The sequence below is a fragment of the Suncus etruscus genome, chromosome 9 (genome assembly GCF_024139225.1).
Source record: "Suncus etruscus isolate mSunEtr1 chromosome 9, mSunEtr1.pri.cur, whole genome shotgun sequence".
Taxonomy (NCBI): domain Eukaryota; kingdom Metazoa; phylum Chordata; class Mammalia; order Eulipotyphla; family Soricidae; genus Suncus; species Suncus etruscus.
In genome coordinates, this window is record NC_064856.1 from 95353627 (window position 1) to 95372144 (window position 18518).

The following is an 18518-nucleotide window of genomic DNA, read 5'->3' on the forward strand; positions in this document are numbered from 1 at the left end:
CTTAGATGAGGTCACATTTTCTCTGTTCCTGCCGGATGCTGTGGCATTTGGCTCAAAGCCCAAGCCAGGTGATAACAGAATGAGGAAGGGAGGGGAGACCTGCAGGGAAGCACAGCTTTCCAGCCCCAAGGGGTTCCTGCAGCAGTGGGGGAGGCCCCAGCCTGGGCTCCATATCCAGGTGCATTCCCAGCCAGACCTCACTCATGACCTCTCAACCCCTCGAGGGAAGGCTGGGTCACCACCAGAAAAATGAGTGTTGTTTGCAAAAGGGGCATGTGTGGGGTGGGCTGGGATGTGAGGAAAAGTTCACCTGGCTGAGTGTTAGAGTAACGTGTTTTTACCGTATTCAGCAGCATTGGGCAACTCTGGTCTGGAAGCAAATGCCAACACAACAAAATAATCCATATAAGGTTGTAGAAGTAGAATAGGTTCAGGAAAACGTCCACCACGAGCTTTGCTTGCTGGCAAATGATACCAGTAGGCAGACAGGCTAGCTGTAGAACCAAAAGCTGCAGTTTCTCTAACCCGAGGTCTTTTTTGGGAAGAAGAGAAGGACCCATCCCCAAGGTTGGAAAATGGGTAGGGCTAAAAAAAAAAAAAAAAAGAGGAAAACAAGTAGGGCTAAGGGACCAATCCAGAGGTACTTTTGAGTCCAAGAATGAGCAGCAGAAGCAAAGAAGAATTATCCTGAATAGGGGCCAGAGCGATTAGCACAGCAGTAGGGCATTTGCCTTGCACACAGCCAACCTGGAACGGACCTGGGTTCTATTCCCGGCATCCCATATGATCTTCCAATCTTGCCAGAGACGATTTCTGAGCACAGAGCCAGAAGCAACTTCTGAACCACTGCTGGGTCTGCCCAAGAAAAAAAATTATGCTGAAAAGGGTAAAAACTGGTTATTCCAACAGCTGAGCATGCATTTGGCATGCAGGCCAGGTTGGAACCCCAGAACTGCTGAGTGTGGCTGAAAGAAAAAGAAGCATTGGTGTGAATGGAACACAAACTGTGACCCCCAACCTTCTGCCATTGAACATTTGCTCCAGGAGGTGGGAAGTTGTTTAGTTCTCCTTTAACAGAGAAGGAGCTCAGGGGAGCAAAGACCTTGCTAGCAGGTGAAATAACAGCCTTGGGATGAGCACAGTGACCTGGTAGTTTGGTTGGGAAGGGGTTCCCTGGGACATCCTGTGACCCGGGTTGCTGGTGCAGCCTTGAGCCTGTCTCCCAAGCTGGTACCATGTGTGGTCCTGACCAGACCCCTGCCTGCCTCAGCTTCTTGTCCCTGACAGCCAGGCTTCTCTTCTCTTCCCCACTCCTGCCCCTGCAGGCCTGGGTTGCCAACTATGAGAAGCCCCGCATGAATGCCAACTCCTTGTTGGCCAGCCCCACGGGCCTCAGCCCCTACCTGCGCTTCGGCTGCCTCTCCTGCCGCCTCTTCTACTACCGCCTGTGGGAACTGTATGAGAAGGTGAGGACGGCGGAGGAAGGCCAGGGAAGGGGCCGCCAACATCCCCATCCCAAGTCACTGCTAGTGAACGGCACAGTGAGCCACTGTGAGAAGACTTTTTCTCTGAGCTGGATAGTGGGGGCCAAGGCTGTGGAGCCCGGCAGTGTCTGTCTGGGAGTGAGTCTGGACCCAGAATGGGTGCTGGGGAGTGCCCATCTCTCATGGCAAGAGATGAGAGCACCACTCATGCTCCCAGGCTGTGAATATGAATCCAGTGCAGGTTATCTGGGAGAGCCAAACGGGCTGAAAAGCAACCCAAGTGATGGCAGAGTTGCTGAGAGCTAGTTGATAGGCCTGTCCTAGGTGGGAGGAAGAGGGTGATGGCCAGGCCTGAAGTGGAGACACAGCAGCTCTGGCTGGGTGGGGGTAGATGTACAAAGGGGAAGCTGGGAAGAAGAAAGGCCCCTGCCACAGCCACATTCAGGGGAAGGAGCCACTCTGCACACGGCCACATGCATTCACTGACGCCTGGTGTTTTCATGCTGTCTTCACAGCCAGCTCATGGCATGAGGCTCTGGATGCTGCTTCTGGGGAAAATGCCCTTTGCCTTTCTAGATCAGTGTTCTTTAGCCTTGCACATCAGCCCACAGTCCACCAGCTTGGGCCTTTCTCCCACTGTGGCCTGTCACATGCCATTGGCCAGAGAGCGCTGCCGTAAGAAGCAGAGCCAGTCAGGGCTGCATTACCGGCCTCACACTGACCCCCTGTGGCCTGCCAGGTCCTGAGCTTCTAAACTGCACATATGGTGCCCTCTATTTCTAGGGACTACTGTGCCACAGGCCCAGGGCCACTGGGGAGGGACATATTCCAGGTAGTGATCACAGCCAGCCTCTCCCAGAAGTCCCTGAAACCATCCCACCCACAGGTGAAGCAGAGCACCAGCCCACCACTGTCCCTGTTCGGCCAACTCCTGTGGCGCGAGTTCTTCTACACGGCGGCTACCAACAACCCTCGTTTCGACCGCATGGAGGGGAACCCCATCTGCATCCAGATCCCCTGGGATTGCAACCCTGAGGCCCTGGCCAAGTGGGCCGAGGGCAAGACGGGCTTCCCTTGGATCGATGCCATCATGACGCAGCTGAGGCAGGAGGGCTGGATCCACCACCTGGCCCGACACGCCGTGGCCTGCTTCCTCACGCGTGGTGACCTCTGGGTCAGCTGGGAGAGCGGAGTCCGAGTGAGTGCAGCCCCTTCTGGGCGGGGTGCAAGGGGAGCCAGGCTTGGGTTGTCTCCTCCACCGGGCACAGCAGCAGGAGGCAGGTACCATGTGCCCCCCAGGTGTTCAGGGCCCACATACGTCCCTCTTTCCTCAAAGGTGTTTGATGAGCTGCTTCTGGATGCCGACTTCAGCGTGAACGCGGGCAGCTGGATGTGGCTGTCCTGCAGCGCTTTCTTCCAGCAGTTTTTCCACTGCTACTGCCCTGTGGGCTTCGGCCGTCGCACGGACCCCAGCGGGGACTACATCAGGTGATGACTACCCCCAGGGTCACCTCCTATCTCCCGGCACCCCTGACCCCCTGAAGAAGGGTCCTCACAGGCACTGATGGCCAGTTTCCCCTGTGCATCTTGCAGGCGGTACCTGCCCAAGTTGAAAGGTTTCCCCTCACGCTACATCTATGAGCCCTGGAACGCACCCGAGTCAGTGCAGAAAGCGGCCAAGTGCGTGGTGGGCATAGATTATCCGCGGCCCATCGTTAACCATGCAGAAACCAGCCGACTCAACATTGAGCGCATGAAGCAGATCTACCAGCAACTTTCCCGCTACCGAGGACTCTGTAAGCAGCCGGGGAGGTGGAGAGGCCGCACAGCATTGCTCTTGGCTGGCTTCTGGGCCACAGTGTGGTTCCAGCTTACCAGGGTTCTGGGATGAATGAGGTGGCTGCTCTGGGTGCTTTGTGCCCCGTGGTCCAGAATCAGCCCAGTCCCACCAGAGTCTCTCTGTCTCCCAGGTCTGCTGGCCTCGGTTCCATCCTGCATTGAAGAACTCAGCAATCCCGTGGCAGAACCCAGCTCCAGCCAGGCGGGAGGCAGTTCAGGTGAGGAGTTCTCAGGCAGTGAGAACCCCGGGTACCACCACCTCCTGCTCTGAGTAGCTTGGGTCCCTATGGGAATGGGCGTGCAAAGAGACCATAGAGCATTACAACAGGGCATTACAGACAGCAGGCTGCACTAGGGACATGGGGAAGAATCTGGAAGAGAGACATAGGGAGCATTTATTGGGGTTCCTTGGAATGGGGTAGGCGTGAGTGTCTCTCAAGCAGGGTCCACCTTTTCCATAACTGGAGGATGAGCATGTAGGCTGAAGGAAGAGCCAGAAAAGGCCCAGAGGGGGAGAGCAGAGCCCAGGTGGGGACCACACAACCCTAGGGAATTGTAAGGAGAGAGAGGGCCTGACCTGGATATTTTTGTTTGTTTTTGTTTTGGGGCCACATCCGGCATTGCTCAGAGTTTACTCCTGGCTCTGTGATCAGAAGTTGCTCCTGCCAGGCTCAGGAGGCCATATGAGATGCCAGGATTCGTACCGGGGTTCATCCTGTAGTGGCCTTGTGCAAGGCAAATGCCTTGCCACTGTGCTATCACTCCGGCCTCAGTCCTGGATTTTTTTTGGCTCACCTTGTATGCTCTGGGGGCCACTAGAAGGGTAGACAAGTATGCAGATAGGGTTCTCTGGGTAAGGACAACTGCAACTCAGGGAATCCCATTTACCCTCCTGGACTGCATGCTGGGGCCTGTCTCTGGCCCTCAGAGGGAATGGCCTCTCCCTCGGGCAGGGACTTCGGCCAGGCCAGAGCTCCCTGGGGTTGACTCCCCTGGTCCTTTGGGGAAGGGGGGCCTTGAGCGGATTGGATCTGACCCTGCTCTCTGGGCCACTACAAATAATGGGGTCCCTGCTGAGGGTCAGATCAAGGGAGTGCCTCAGCGGCAGCACACTGGGTAGCTGCAAGGTGCGGTTTCAGGTCATCTTGGCACCCACATGACCTGTGACCTGCTTCTCTGTAGGCCCAAGAGCACTCCCTGCGGCACCCACATCCCCCAAACGTAAGCTGGAAGCAGCCGAGGAGCTCCCTGGAGAAGAGTTGAGCAAACGGGCCAGGGTGGCCGAGTTGCCAGTCCTGGAGCTACCGAGCTCAAGCTCGGCCGTTTGAGAGTGAGTAAGGGAGGCTGGGAACTTGCTGGAAGGTGGGGGCCTGGTGGGGGCCAGGTGGGATTCACACCTCACCTCTCTGCCGCCGGAGTTTGAGAGCAGACACCCCGAGTAAATGCCTATAGGGGCCGCGTGCTTATTGCAAGGTTTTAGCTCAGAGACACTGTCCTCTGCTCTTCCTCTTCTTCCCAGATTTAATTCATTCTATTTTATTCATTTTATTCTATTTTATTCATGTGAAGCGCTGTGCTTTTAAGACTAAAAGAAAAATTTTTAAGTCAAGCCCTCCTCTTTCTTTGCCAGCTACAGGGATGGTGTGGAGCTAGCTCAAGTAGTAGAGTGCCCACCTAGCACTCGAGAAGTCAGGGTCCGATCCCCAGCATGGCACATACCTCCATGCCACGTACAGCCACCCCACCCCTGAACTCCACCAAGCTCAAACACTGGGCCATGAATTATTAAACAGTATTTATTACTAATTAAACTGTAATTAAATAGTATTAATGTTTGGCCCCTTTAAAAAATAAATCATTTTTATTTCAGTTACCGTAACTTAGAATAGTCAGTAATGGTTCCATGCATACAGTGTCCTGGCTCCATAGCCCCCGACAGGAGGACCCCTTCCCTGCACTGTTATTTCAGGGTCCCCCCACCCACATCAGAGTCCTGCCCCCGCCTTCTCCTGTCACAGTAAATTGAGTTTTGTAGGCCAGTTCTGGCACCCTTTGAACATTTGTCACTCCCTTCTCCCTTCTTGTGCCACTTCACATCCCACCTATGAGCAAGACTGTTCTCGATGTGTCCTACTTTACTCAGCACGAGCACAGCAGACTGCAGGATTTATTTTTGTTTGTTTGTTTTTAATGTATTTTTGGGTCACACTTGGTGGTGCTGAGGGGTTACTCTTGCTCTACGCTCAGAAATCACTCCTGGCAGGCTCAGGGAACCATATGGGATGCCGGGAATCGAACCACCATCTGTCCTGGGTAGATCATGTACAAGGTAAATGCCCGACCACTGTGCTATCGTTCCGGCCCCAGACTGCAGGATTTCATCTTGCCTTAGAGCCTGGGAATATTCCCTTGTCTTTATACACTGTGCCTGGCTTTTCCACCTTTCTTTTTTTTTTTTTTTTTTGGTTTTTGGGCCACACCCGGTGACGCTCAGGGGTTACTCCTGGCTATGTGCTCAGAAATCGCCCCTGGCTTGGGGGGACCATATGGGACGCCGGGGGATCGAACCGCGGTCCTTCCTTGGCTAGCGCTTGCAAGGCAGACACCTTACCTCCAGCGCCACCTACCCGGCCCCTTTTCCACCTTTCAAAGAGAATCACAGAGAAAGCAGTGGGCCTGGTTGTGCCACTGTGGGAGAAATGGCTCTGGACCAAGATGGTGCCTGAGGGGGTGGTCGTGCTCTGTGGTAGCCAGTGGAGGGCAGCACTACCTTTCCAAAGCCCAGCCCAGCCCAGCCTAGTCTAGTCTAGCCCTGCCAAGTGCAGCCCAGTTCAGCCTAGTTCAGTCCAACTATCCCAGCACATCCTAGTGTAGCACAGCTCAGCTGAGCTCAGCCTAGTCCAGCCCAATTCAGCCTAGTTCAGCCTACCTCAGCCCAGCTCAGCCTAGTCCACCACTGCTCAGTCTAGTTCACTGCAGCTGAGCCCAACTCAGCCTAATCCAGTCCGGCTCAGCCCAGCACAACCAAGTCCAGCCAGGCTTAGCTCAGTTCAGCCTAGTCAGGTTCAGCCCAGCTCAGTCAGCCTAGTCAACCCATATCAGCCCAGCTTAGCCTCGTCCAGTCCAGCTAAGCCTGGCTCCACCCAGTTCAGCCTATTTCAGCCCAGCTAAGCCTAGTCCTGCCCAACTCAGCCCAGCTCAACCTAGTCCCACCCAGCTCAGCCCAGCTCAGCCTAGTCCACCCTAGCTCAGCTCTGCCTTGTCCAGCCCAGCTCAACCCAGCTCAGTCTAGTTCAGCCCAGCTCAGCCTAGTCCAGCCCAGCTCAGCCCTGTCTAACCCAGCTCAGCCCAGCTAGCCCAGTTCAGCCCAACTCAGCAAGGCACAGCTCTGCACAGAACAGCCTAGTCCAGCCCAGGCAAGCACAGCTCAGCTTTGTCAGCCCAGCACAGCCCAACCTCGCGTACTATACACCTCAGGCACCCAGACCCTGGCTGCCTTCTTCCTCTTTCCCTGTTATAGCTTCTCTTGCCTGACTCTACCCCTTACTGTCTACTTGCTTCTCTCCAACCATAATTGCCCTTTGGGGACAGATGCAGAGGACTGTCTGCATAACCCCTTGAGACCTTATTCCAGGCTGTCCCGTCTGAGCCCTGTCTGTGCCATAATTGTCATCAAAGAGCCAACAGATTCTTTTCCACTTCAGGGGCCAGTGGGGTCGCCTTGTTTTAGTGTTTGGGCTTGATGGCTTGGAGGTAGCAAGTCTTGGATGCCCTTCCGCTAGCCCCTTGGGTTTTCTGTCGTCGACACCCTGACCTAGCTTGGTTTGATCCATTCTGGGAGTCCCGGTAACCTGATCTCTTAGGTTGTGCCTGTGCCAAGTTCTTTCTGTCTTACAAATCCAGAACTGGTCAGGTTAATCCTCTGACTCTTAGCTGAGAAGGCCAAAGAATGGAGAAACTAAGAGTCAGGGCTGTGCAGTAAGTTTTTTATTTATTTTATATATTTAGTCATCAGGATCTTCATGGTGGTTTCCAGTGGATTTTCAAGCATCCATTATTTCTACCTCTACTCCCACCACTCATGTTCCCTTCCTTCTACCCATGACCTGGATAGACCTTTGACTGTTTTTAAGTTTTAGTTCTTATAGTGTGGGCCCAAGGCTTACCATCCAGTAAGCCAGTAGCCAACTCAGCATGAAGTTGTTATCTACACACACACACAAAAAAAGAAGAAATTATTGTCCATGAGGGAGACATATAGGGACAGAGAGATAGCATAGAGGGTAGGGCCAATTCCAGTCCAATCCCTATTACTGTGTATGATCCCCAGCACTACTGGATGTAATCCTATAAAACAAACTTTCTTCCCTACCCTACTCTCTCCATCATTCCTGCTATTTATCTCCACCTCCACTCTCCCCATGGCTGCCCAGATAAGCAATGTGATCTGGTGCCCTGCCATTGGGGATTTAACAGCCAGTTCAGAAAGCAGAGGACAAATAGCCTCTAATCCCCAGGCATTCTGCAGGCTGTTCTCAGACAGCTGCTGGTGAGCTAGAGTGATCCGGAAACACAATACAGAAGATTACACTTGGGGCCTGAAAGATGAGTTGGACTCAAGCGCCAAGGTCTTCTGGTCTGTTGTGGACCATAAAACCAGCTCGACAGTGATGCAATCTGGCACAAATGAGTGAGCTGCTCCCGGCTTCCTCCCCTGCAATGATGGAGGTTGTGAGTCAGGAACACATGTGACCACCAGGGCCATCTCTATGTCTTCCCGCTCCACAGACACAGACTTTCTCCCCTAGGAAACCCGTAACTGAGAGTCTTTGGCTTCCTGGCCTCACACTGGCTGCTACAGATCCAGCCATTCTTTCTTTATTCAAAGCAGCAGGGAGAGGGACTGAGAAGTCACCTCACTCACTCGATCCTCAATGTGGATTGAACAATTTGCCAGGTACTATTTATATACCAAGCTCTGTGGGCCTGGCGATTGGGCGGGAACTGTGCCACGTAGCAAGAGAGAGAGAGATGGTACCCAGGGAGACCACTGATATAGCTAGGCCCTCTGCAAGGACAGCCATTATGGGTGGGCCTGGTGAGGTTGAATATCATAATCTGAGGTTGTCAGGGCTACGCCTCTTTGCCTGTGTCAGGAAAGCAGGCTGCCCCAGAGCACCCCCACAGCAGCTCACCCCTTTCGCATGAGCCAGAACTGGGACACAAAGCAATCCCATGGGGCACATGGAAGAGTAAGAATCCGATTGTCTGCTGGGGTGTAGGTGATTCCTGGCTCGTGTGCGCGGTGGAATTCTGTCGATTTGCTGAGCTGCAGCTCTCTCAGCCCCATCCCTGGGGGAGGGTGTGTGTGTGTGCTAAGATCCTGCATTTCTAACAAGCTCATCTTCCCAGCTCATGCACAGTGCAAGGTCTGTCCTTTGAGAATCACTAATTTCATCATTGTCTGAGTCAGGGACCCGTCCACCCCCACCCCCACCCCTCTCTGGTTCCTAGAGCCAGAGCAGTGGTTCAATAGATAAGGCACTTGCTTTGGATTCTATCCCCAGCACCCCAGATGGTCCCCTGAGTCCTTCAGGAATGAATCCTGAGTGCAAAGCCAGGAGGGAGCCCTGAACAGCTGTACCCCTCCCCCCCCCAGGAAATGTGGGCTAACAAAGCACCTAGTAACTAGGAGTGATTAGTATTGTTATTAGTAGTAATATTTTTAAATTCATGATCTTTTTTTTTTTCTAATTTTTGGGTTTTGGGTCGGAGTAATAACACAGCAGTAGGATATTTACCTTGCACATGGCTGGCCCGGATTCAATTACTGACATCCCACATGGTCCCCTAACTTGCCAAGAGCACAGAGCCAGGAATAACCCCTGAGTGCTGCCGGGTGTGGCTCAGAAACCTAAATAAATAAATGTTTTTAAAAATTAAAAAATAAATAAAATTTTGGGGTTGGGGGGAGGTCATACCCACAGTGCTCGTGGGATCATATTCCTGTCTCAGTGCTCAGGAACCACATGGTGCCAGGGATTGCACCTGGGCCTGTGCTCAGCTATTTCCCCAAGGCCTTAAAGAACTTCTGCTTCTAGGTGAGTCCTTTGGTGCCTTTGTGGGGCATTAGGAGGTGGAAGAGTGGGATGATTGAGCAGGCTTAGAAACCCCCACTCATTTCCTCAAATCAGGGAGGATGGGGTTCAGTGTCCCCATGTGCTGTCTCTAGCACCCTCATCCTCTGTGTTTGGAGGATGAGGTGTGGAGAACGAGCCCAGGAGGCTACAGCAGAGGATCCAGGGCCAGCGGCTGCCTCTTGCCTTGTTCTGGAGTTCTGTCCTCTAGCACATGTGCTCCGAAGGCCTGGGCCTCCATCAGAGTGCTGGACAGATGCAGACCCCTTCATGGCAGACACAGGGGGCACTGTGTTCTCTGGAGGCTGGCTGGTTAGGAAGGCGCCTGCCTTTCACTCTGAGCTGACTAGAGCTCCTGGGCCTACGGGTGCTCAGAGCCTCATCTGAGCTCTAGCTGTGCCTCTCCTGCCTTCATCTTAGCGTTCTGTCAAGGAAAGAAGATGAAACCCACTCTGAACTGGCTCTGTTAAAAATGCAGGGGCTTATGGAGAGATGGCATGGAGGTAAGGCATTTGCCTTTCATGCAGAAGGTCATCGGTTCAAATCCCGGCGTCCCATATGGTCCCCTGTGCCTGCCAGGAGCAATTTCTGAGCATGGAGCCAGGAATAACCCCTGAGCACTGCCGGGTGGACCCAAAAACCAAAAAAAAAAAATGCAGGGGCTGGAGCGATAAAACAGCAATAAGGCATTTGCCTTGCACGCGGCCAACACAGAACAGACCCCATTTGGAATCCCGACATCCCATATGGTCCCCATGGCTGCCAGGAGTGACTTCTGAGTGCAGAGCCACGAGTAATTCCTGAACGCTGCCGGGTGTGACCCAAAAACAAAAAAAAACAAAAAACAAAAAAAAAAACACAACACTGCACATGAGCCACAGTGACAGCACTGTTTGCCTTGTACAAGGCCAACCCCCGTACAGACCCGGGTTTGATCCCTAGCGTCACATATGGTTCCCCAAGTCTGCAGATGAGGTCACATGACCTCTTACCCCTGCTGCTCAGGGCCTGTGGGAATGACTGATGCCAGAGCCGACACACTGGGCTGGATGGGAGGCCTCAGCCCAGATAGTATCTGATGAGAGGCCGGACAGGCTCCTTTCCCTCCCTCTGCCAGCTCACTGTAGTGGTTTGATCTGGGCCAGCACAAACAACTTGCCTGGGGTGCGCCAGCCTTATGGATATACATGAGACACTCATTCCTCTTTGTTTTGTTTTGTTTTGTTTTGTCGTGGTTTGGGATCACACCCAGTGATGCTCAGGAGTTAGCCCTGGCTCTGCAGTCAGCAGTTACTCTTGGCAGGACTCGGGGAACCACATGGCGTAGCTGGGATCCAACCTAGGTCGGTTATGTGCAAAGCAAGTGCCCTCTCCTCCTCACTGTTGCTCCAGCCTTACATGTGACACTCGCTCTTTAATGGTCAATGCTCCAGTGTTGGACTTTGGTGCCTCAGCCAGCACTGAGCTCTGTGGCTCTTTCTACTGGTAGGTCAAGGGGCAGATGCTGACCACCCAGGTTAAGGAGATCCAGTGGGTTGACACTCCCTGGTCTCTATCCCTTCTTATCTCCTCCTGTCCTCTGACATTTGCTGGTTTTTACTGGCCAGTCCCCAAACTGCTCTTGTCCCATCCACTCCCCACAATCCCCAGAGTTGCTGACAGCTCAGGATTCCCTTAGCTGGATTGTGTACGTATGGAGTTTTTTCCTCTTTGGTCCAATTGTTTTGCCCTAGGGGGTGGGGTGGAGGCTTATGTTCCACTTGCCCTTCTGTCAGTACATAGTGCTCTGTGGAGAAAGCCAGAGGTCACCTTCCAGTTCAGAGTGGGGGGTGGTGACTGGGGGCCTTCCCTGAGATTCCTGACTTCTGGAATCTCTTCTCCTTGCCCTGTGATACCATGACACCAACTGTAAATGCACCTGCAGGCCAGTCTGGGAATAGCCGGACGGAGAAGATCCTGCGACTCACTCATGAAATCTGGACTTCCACAGAGAGTCTAGTGTTGCTTTAGAGGCAACCAAGTCAGGTTTGATCCCTGAACATGACTAGGTGCAGTTCTGGGGGCCCCTAGCACCCCAGGGTGGCCCAGGTGATCCCTGGCACCACAGGGCCTGAGCAGTACCATGTCCTCAGCCCTGCAAATGAACTTCCTGCCCAGATGGCCAGGAATCAGCAGGAGAGCCTTCTGAACACCGCTTAGAAATCCCCCACTCATCCTCCCCAAATCTGGGAGGATGGGATTCGGTGTCCCCATGTGCTGTCTGTCTCTGGTACTTGCTAAACAGCTCTTAGCTAGCCGGTGTCCCCACTTTTTTCTGTGCAATTGTTGGATGAGACGACAAGGGTGGCACTGTCCAGGAAGGTGGCTCCAAGCCCAGAGATTTGCCCGTTTGCCTCCCCACCACACTCCACCTCCCTACATACTCAATAGACTGCACCTTCGTGCTTGCCTGCTGCTAACTGAGGAGCTTCCGGTGAAGCCTCTGCCCCTCTGCAGACACTCTGTGGTGGGGAAGGGTGACAGCTGAGACTTGTCACAGGACTCAGGTTTGCTCCAGACCTACGGCCCTGATGTCCCACATGTCCCCCGACCTGGCACCCCTGCAAGGGTGACATCTAGAGCTGGGCTACTATTACAGCTAAGGGATGGGGTGTGAGGGCATAGGGACCTCGGCACGTGGAGAGTCAGTCATCACCTGCTAGACAGCTGACATTCCAGCTGCTTCTCTGTCTGTCGGATTAACTACAGGCCCAGAGAGTGGGACACCCGAGATTGATTTCCAGTGCATGTTTGATGAGATTATTTCCCCCTTGGAACCTCGCCCCGGTCGCTGTTCCTTTTCCTTCCCTGCTGCTGTCATCACTTTCCTGCAAGGCCTCATTTGATTTCCCCAGGCCCCTCTTCCTGCAGACTGATGCCCTAGCTGGAGAATAAGCCCCGCTCCTTATCTGCTGATCGAGCAGCTTGAACTGCTCGTGGAACAGTCCTTTGATTCACCTTGTAGACAAGGACAAACAGATTCTTCAAAGCCATGGTTGCTTGTGGTCGCCACCCTGATTCCTAGAGACTCGGATCATGGGGCTTCATGGAGACCAGATAATGCCACTTCCGTCACTAGCCTACTACTTGGCACTGCCTGGCGAGTTCACCTCACCTTGGGCTGACATGTTGGCAGTAGACATTGACACCATTGTGTGTGTGTGTGTGTGTGTGTGTGTGTGTGTGTGTGTGTGCCCCTTACTTTCTAGAATCAGGCTTGGATTTCAGTTTTCATATGCCCTTACCCCATACATGCCAGGCATTTACCACTGAGCTAACAGGCATTGGTTTTTCTCTCTGTTGTTTGGTTTTAGGTCACACTTGCTGTGCTCAGGGCTTAATCCAGGCTTAATCTCTGCTCAGGGATCATTTCTGGGATCAAAAGGGGTGCTGGTGGTTGACCCTGGATTGACCATGTGCAAGGCCAGCACCTTTCCCAATATGCTTTCTTTGACATCGGTTCTTTTTTTTTTTTTTTTGGTTTTTGGTTTTTGGGCCACACCCGGCAGTGCTCAGGGGTTACTCCTGACTGTCTGCTTAGAAATAGCTCCTGGCAGGCACGGGGGACCATATGGGACACCGGGATTCGAACCAACCACCTTTGGTCCTGGATGGGCTGCTTGAAAGGCAAACGCCGCTGTGCTATCTCTCCGGGCCCTGACATAGGTTCTTAAACCCTTTTGCAGTTACCTGCATTATGGAGAGTCTGATCTCTCCCTTGAAAATGACACCTATTTATACACATGGAAAAAGGCATAGAAACTCAGCATATCTGCAGTGTCTCTCCTTGGACCCTCTTAAAGTTAAGAACCCTTATGGGTTTTTTTCTTTAAAATATTTTCCGTTTCCAGGGCCAGAGTGATAGCATGGAGGTAAGGTATTTGCCTTACATGCAGAAGAATGGTGGTTTGAATCCTGGCATCTCATATGGTCCCCTGAGCTTGCCAGGAGCGATTTCTGAGCATAGAGCCAGGAGTAACCCCTGAACGCTGCCGGGTCTGACCCCTCCTCCCCCAAAAATATATATTCCATTTCCCTCCTGCTCACCCCACCACCACTCCAATTTGCCATTGTGACAGATACTTTTCCTCTCTCTCTTTTCCCCACCACTCCTGGAATATACCCTAGGGGCCCAGAAACAGTGCAGAAAAGGCATTTGCGGCCCTATGCTCATTGTAGCACTATTCACAGAGCCATTGTTCTGAGAATTCCCATCTTCCCCCATCCCCGAGAGAGGGAGGGAAGGAAAAGGAGGTGTCTGGTGACCGGATTCTTCCCCACTTGCCAGTTTGTTGAGAAGAATAATCTCTTTGGCTTAATCCCAGGGTCCTGCTTCGAGATCCATGTACCAAATGTCTCTCAGTCAGCACGGGGCAATAAATACAGACTTTCAGACCAGGTTGATGAATGTGCAATGAATCTCACTTCTTAAACTTGCTCTTTGTTTTACTCTGCTTCTAGATAAAGGTTCATCTGAAACCTTTCGATTCCACAGAGTTGCAGGTGCTGAGATGATTTTGGATTTTGTTTTGTTTTGTTTTGTTTTTTTTGTTTTGGGGCCATACCTGGTGGTGCTCAGGAGTTACTCCTGGCTATCTGCTCAGAAATAGCTCCTGGCAGGCAGGGGAGACCATATGGGACGCCGGGATTCACACCTTAGGTCCTGGATTGACTGCTTGCAAAGCAAACGCCGCTGTGCTATCTCTTCGGTCCCGGATTTTTTTTTTTTTAATAACTTCTGGCTCTGCACTCAGGAATCACTCCTGGCATTGTTCATGGGACCATCTAGGATGCTGGGGATCAAACCTGGTTTGGCTTCGTACAAAACTAATGTCCCACCCTCTGTGCCTTCTCTTCGGCCCAAACTGTGAGAGGACTGATCCCCCTTCTCTGAACTCTTGGGCTTGAATATGTTCCTTTTCTGTTGGCGTCTGTATTCCCAAGGTTGTGGCTCCATGTCCCCACATCACCATGTTCACATCTTCTCTCTGGCTTTTGTGGAATCCTGCAGGAGCAGTGCTTTCCAGAGGACTAGTGTAGCTGGTAAGAAGGCAGGTTTGGGTTTCCTATTGGTCCCAGGCAGACCCACTTCTAACCTCAGCTCTCTGGGGCCACACCCAGCAGAGCTCAGGACCTATTTCTGGCTCTGTGCTTAGGGGTCACTTCTAGGACCATACGGAATGCCAGGGATCAAGCCCAAGTGCCCTGCCTGCTGTACTATCTCTTCGAATCCAATCCCCCCTCCTCCTTTTTTTTTTTCCACACCTGGAGATATTCAGGCATTACTCCTGGCTCTGTACTCAGATATCACTTTTGTTGGGCTTGGGAGACCATAGGGAGGGATGCCAAGAATTCAACCCAGAAAAAAAAAAAAAAAGAATTCAACCCAGGTTGGCTTCGTGCAAAGCAAACACCCTCTCCACTGTGCCTTGGTCCCATCTTTCTCCCTTTGTATAACTTCTTCTTTTGTTTGTGCCACTCCCAGCTGTATTCAGAGCTTACTTCTGGCTCTGTGCTCAGAATTACTCCTAGCAGGGATTGGGGGATCATATGGGGACATTGGGGATAAAAATGAGTCAGCCACATGTAAAGCAAATGCCCTCATTGCTGCACTGTTTCTCTGTTTCTCACCCCCCCACACACTTTAATTATCTCCTTAAAGTCTCCTTTTCCAGGGTTGGAGCTATTGTCCAGTGGGTAGGGCACTTGCCTTGCACATGGCCAACCCAGGTTTGATTTCTCAGCATCCCATATAGTCCTCTGAGCCTACCAAGAGTAATTCCTGAGTGTAGAACCAGGAGTAACCCCTGAGCACTGCCAGGAATAGTCCCTGAGTAGCCCAAACCACTCCCCGCAAAAGCCCCATTTTCAAAGGTAGTCATAGGGGCCAGAGAGATAGCATGGAGGTAGGGTGTTTGCCTTGCATGCAGAAGGATGGTGGTTCGAATCCTGGCGTCCCATATGGTCCCCCAAGCCTGCTAGAAGTGATTTCTGAGCATAGATCCAGGAGTAACCCCTGAGCACTGCCAGGAATGACCACCACCCCCCAAAGTCAAAAGCAGTCATATTATTCTGAGGTACTACTAAGTGTCAGAACTTCAACATGGGGCTTTTGGGAGTGGGGGAACCACATTCAGACCTAACACAAGTATCTGGCCTAAGTAAGTGAGTCAGCTGCACCTTATGTGTAGTGGAGGGAGGTTGATTGGTTTGTTTTTTGTTTTGGTTTTTTTTTTCTGGTGATGCTCAGGGGTTACTCCCAGCTATGCACTCAGAAATCCCTCCTAGCTTGGGGAACCATATGGGATGCCAGGGGATAGAACCAAGGTCCGTCCTAGGTCAACATATGAAAGGCAAACGCCCTACTGCTTATGCCACCCTTCTGACTCTGGGGTGATTGGTTTTTTGAGGTTTTTTTGTTTTGCCACACTCAGTAGTATTGGGGGTTACTCACATCTCTGCACTCAGGAATCACTCCCAGAGGTATGCAGGGGACCACATGTGGTGCCAGAAATTGAACCAGGGTCTGCCACTTGCAAGGCCAGTGCCATACCCCTTGTTGTAGCTCTCCGGTTTTCTACTATGGCGTCTGTCTCCCCAACACTGACTCTGCAAATGGGTCACAGACCTCACATCTCTTTTTTCTCTCAGACATGCCGGACCCCTATCGACAGACTCGGTGTGAGGATGGGCTTCCCCATCCTCCGCAGAAACGAGGCCATTTCTTTCCTCTGACCCAGATTCAGGATCGTGAATCCTTTGAGCTACGTCATCCTTGTGTGTCGTCCCCCGTCTCCCAAAGTTCTGCTCTCAGCATGTGAACCTGTGCTATCTCTAAACATCACCTCTGTCTTCCGAATCACGCCACCCACTGGCAGCTTCTCCTGTGACTATTTCTGTCGTGTCTGCCTCACGGGCAGCAGCCACTGAGCACTGACTGGGACAGCATCAACCTCCTGCAGCCCCAGCCCAACTCTTAGAGGGGTTCACACACTGCAGAGTTTGTCCGAAGCCAGCGCCTGTGAAGAGTTTAGGCACCTAGGCCATCCCAGCCCTCAGCAGCCCCAAGTCCTTCTTAGACTAGTCAATCCCCAGGCTCAGCCTCCCCCGGGAAAGCCTCTCAAAGTGGGCCTCTCAGGGGCTGGAGAGATAGCATGGAGGTAAGGCATTTGCCTTGCATGCAGAAGGACAATGGTTCGAATCCCGGCATCCCATATGGTCCCCCAAGTCTGCCAGGAGCGATTTCTGAGCATGGGGCCAGGAGTAACCCCTGAACGCCATTGGGTGTGACCCAAAAAACAAAACAAAACAAAAAAATCAAAGTGGGTCTCTCTGAAGAAAGGAGTGACCCACCTCAAAAAAAAATTTTTTTTTGGTTTTTGGGCCTCACCCGATGATGCTCAGGGGTTACTCCTGGCTCTGCACTGTCTGTGGGTAGCTGGGTGCCTCCTAAATGTTCCTTTTTGCTGTTTTTTTTCTCTTCCAGCTGCAGAGCTGAGACTCTATGAGCCCAGCCGAGGTGCCTGCCTGCCTGCCTAAGAGGCTGTCACCACCTGGCACAATCTGCCGCTGCTCCAGGCAATGATGGATGGATGGAGCGAACATGTGTGTGTGTGTGTGTGTGTGTGTGTGTGTGTGTGTGTGTGTGTGTGTATGTGTGTGACATGTGCGGAGGAGGGGTGTGCCTGGGTGTGTGCCTTTCTATCCTGCTGTGCCAAGCAAAGACTGATGGAGTGAGTCTGCAAGTGTGTGTGTTTGTGTGTATGGTAGCATTCGGGGGAGAAGTGTGGCCATGTGTGTGTGGTGTGTGTGTGTTTGTGTGTGTTCTCTTTTCACCCCAGGGTTCAGAACACTGCCAGAACCTTGGTTGTACCTGCCTTTGCTGATCTCCACCCCGAGATGTCAGGCTAGAGGTTCTGCCAGTGACCCTGGGTCAAGTCCTCTCTGTGCTGACCCCCGCAGACTTGGGATAGGGCTCAGGCCTCACAGTGTTGTCTCATGGATAACTTGAGGTCCCAGAGACTTCCTGGGCATCCTTGGGGTTGGACACATGTGGTCCTGGTATTACCACTTGGGCTCAGCTCTTCTCTTAGTTGAAAATTCCCCTGGCTCGGCGCCTCCCCGCATCTGGGCATGAGCACAGGATGTGCGATATAGTCCTTGCCCTGCCCCCAAAGTGACTGCTCTGTCTGCAGGTACAACAGATACCTGAAATGTACCCCACTTTTCTGGGTGAAGACCTAAGATCAGGACCAGAACCCCAGTTCTCTCGATATGTGGGCACAGGTTCTCTGGGATCAGAAACCCCCATCTCTAGCCACACTCCAGGACCCCACAGTGCAGCAAGTGAGGGCAGCCTCTGGTGTGTGTGTGTGTGTGCTGAGGGCTGCCAGGGTTCTTCTGGTCTGGTCAGCATGCAGGGGATCAGGGCATGAGGGGACAGTCTGTAAAACTGGTATGCTGGACTGGACAAGTCTTCCACCCTGTGGCCTGTACTTGAGCCACAAAGAATGAATGTGTGTGTTTGTGTGTGTGTGTGTCTGTGTGTGTGTCTTTGTCTGTCCATCTGTCCACTGGGGCAAGTGTAAGCAAGTGGCTGACTTCTCTCTGGACAGTCTCCTCCCATCTACAGGGAGCTGGCCTCAGGCCACTGCCTCTCTACCTCCCCTGTGACCTGTCCTGGCCACAGAGCCATGATCCCTTCCACCCCGGTCTGCTCTTTCATGGTCCTCAATCTTCGGGCCGAATCCTGCAGACCACATTTTCAGAGCATCCTACCCCTGGCCAGCTGCGACCTCAGAAAACTTTGGGATTTCTCTACCTGAGAGTCCAATACTGTTCTCCATCTTGTTGGGGTGCTGGCTAGGCATGTGGGTCTGGATCATCCTGGTTCTTTAATCCCCCAACCAGGAGGGACAGGAATGGGGGAAAGGGGGTTCTGCAGGAGGGACATAGAGCGAGCCTGGCCAGGTAGACATGAGAGACCTGAGATAAGTCTGAGGCTGGGCTGTTAGAGCTG

General features: G+C 52.6%; 1 protein-coding gene across 1 annotated transcript in view; it reads left to right on the forward strand.

Annotated features, from left to right (window-relative positions):
* CRY2 (cryptochrome circadian regulator 2) overlaps positions 1-17300 on the forward strand; it is a 40677-nt gene extending 23377 nt beyond the window's left edge. Inside the window, exons 6-12 of the mRNA XM_049779645.1 lie at positions 1326-1466; positions 2371-2682; positions 2821-2972; positions 3078-3280; positions 3455-3541; positions 4506-4653; positions 16986-17300. Coding sequence (XP_049635602.1) covers positions 1326-1466; positions 2371-2682; positions 2821-2972; positions 3078-3280; positions 3455-3541; positions 4506-4651 — 1041 coding nt within the window. The 3' untranslated portion in view covers positions 4652-4653; positions 16986-17300. The remainder of the gene's footprint in view (positions 1-1325; positions 1467-2370; positions 2683-2820; positions 2973-3077; positions 3281-3454; positions 3542-4505; positions 4654-16985) is intronic.
* The last annotated feature ends 1218 nt before the right edge of the window (positions 17301-18518 follow it).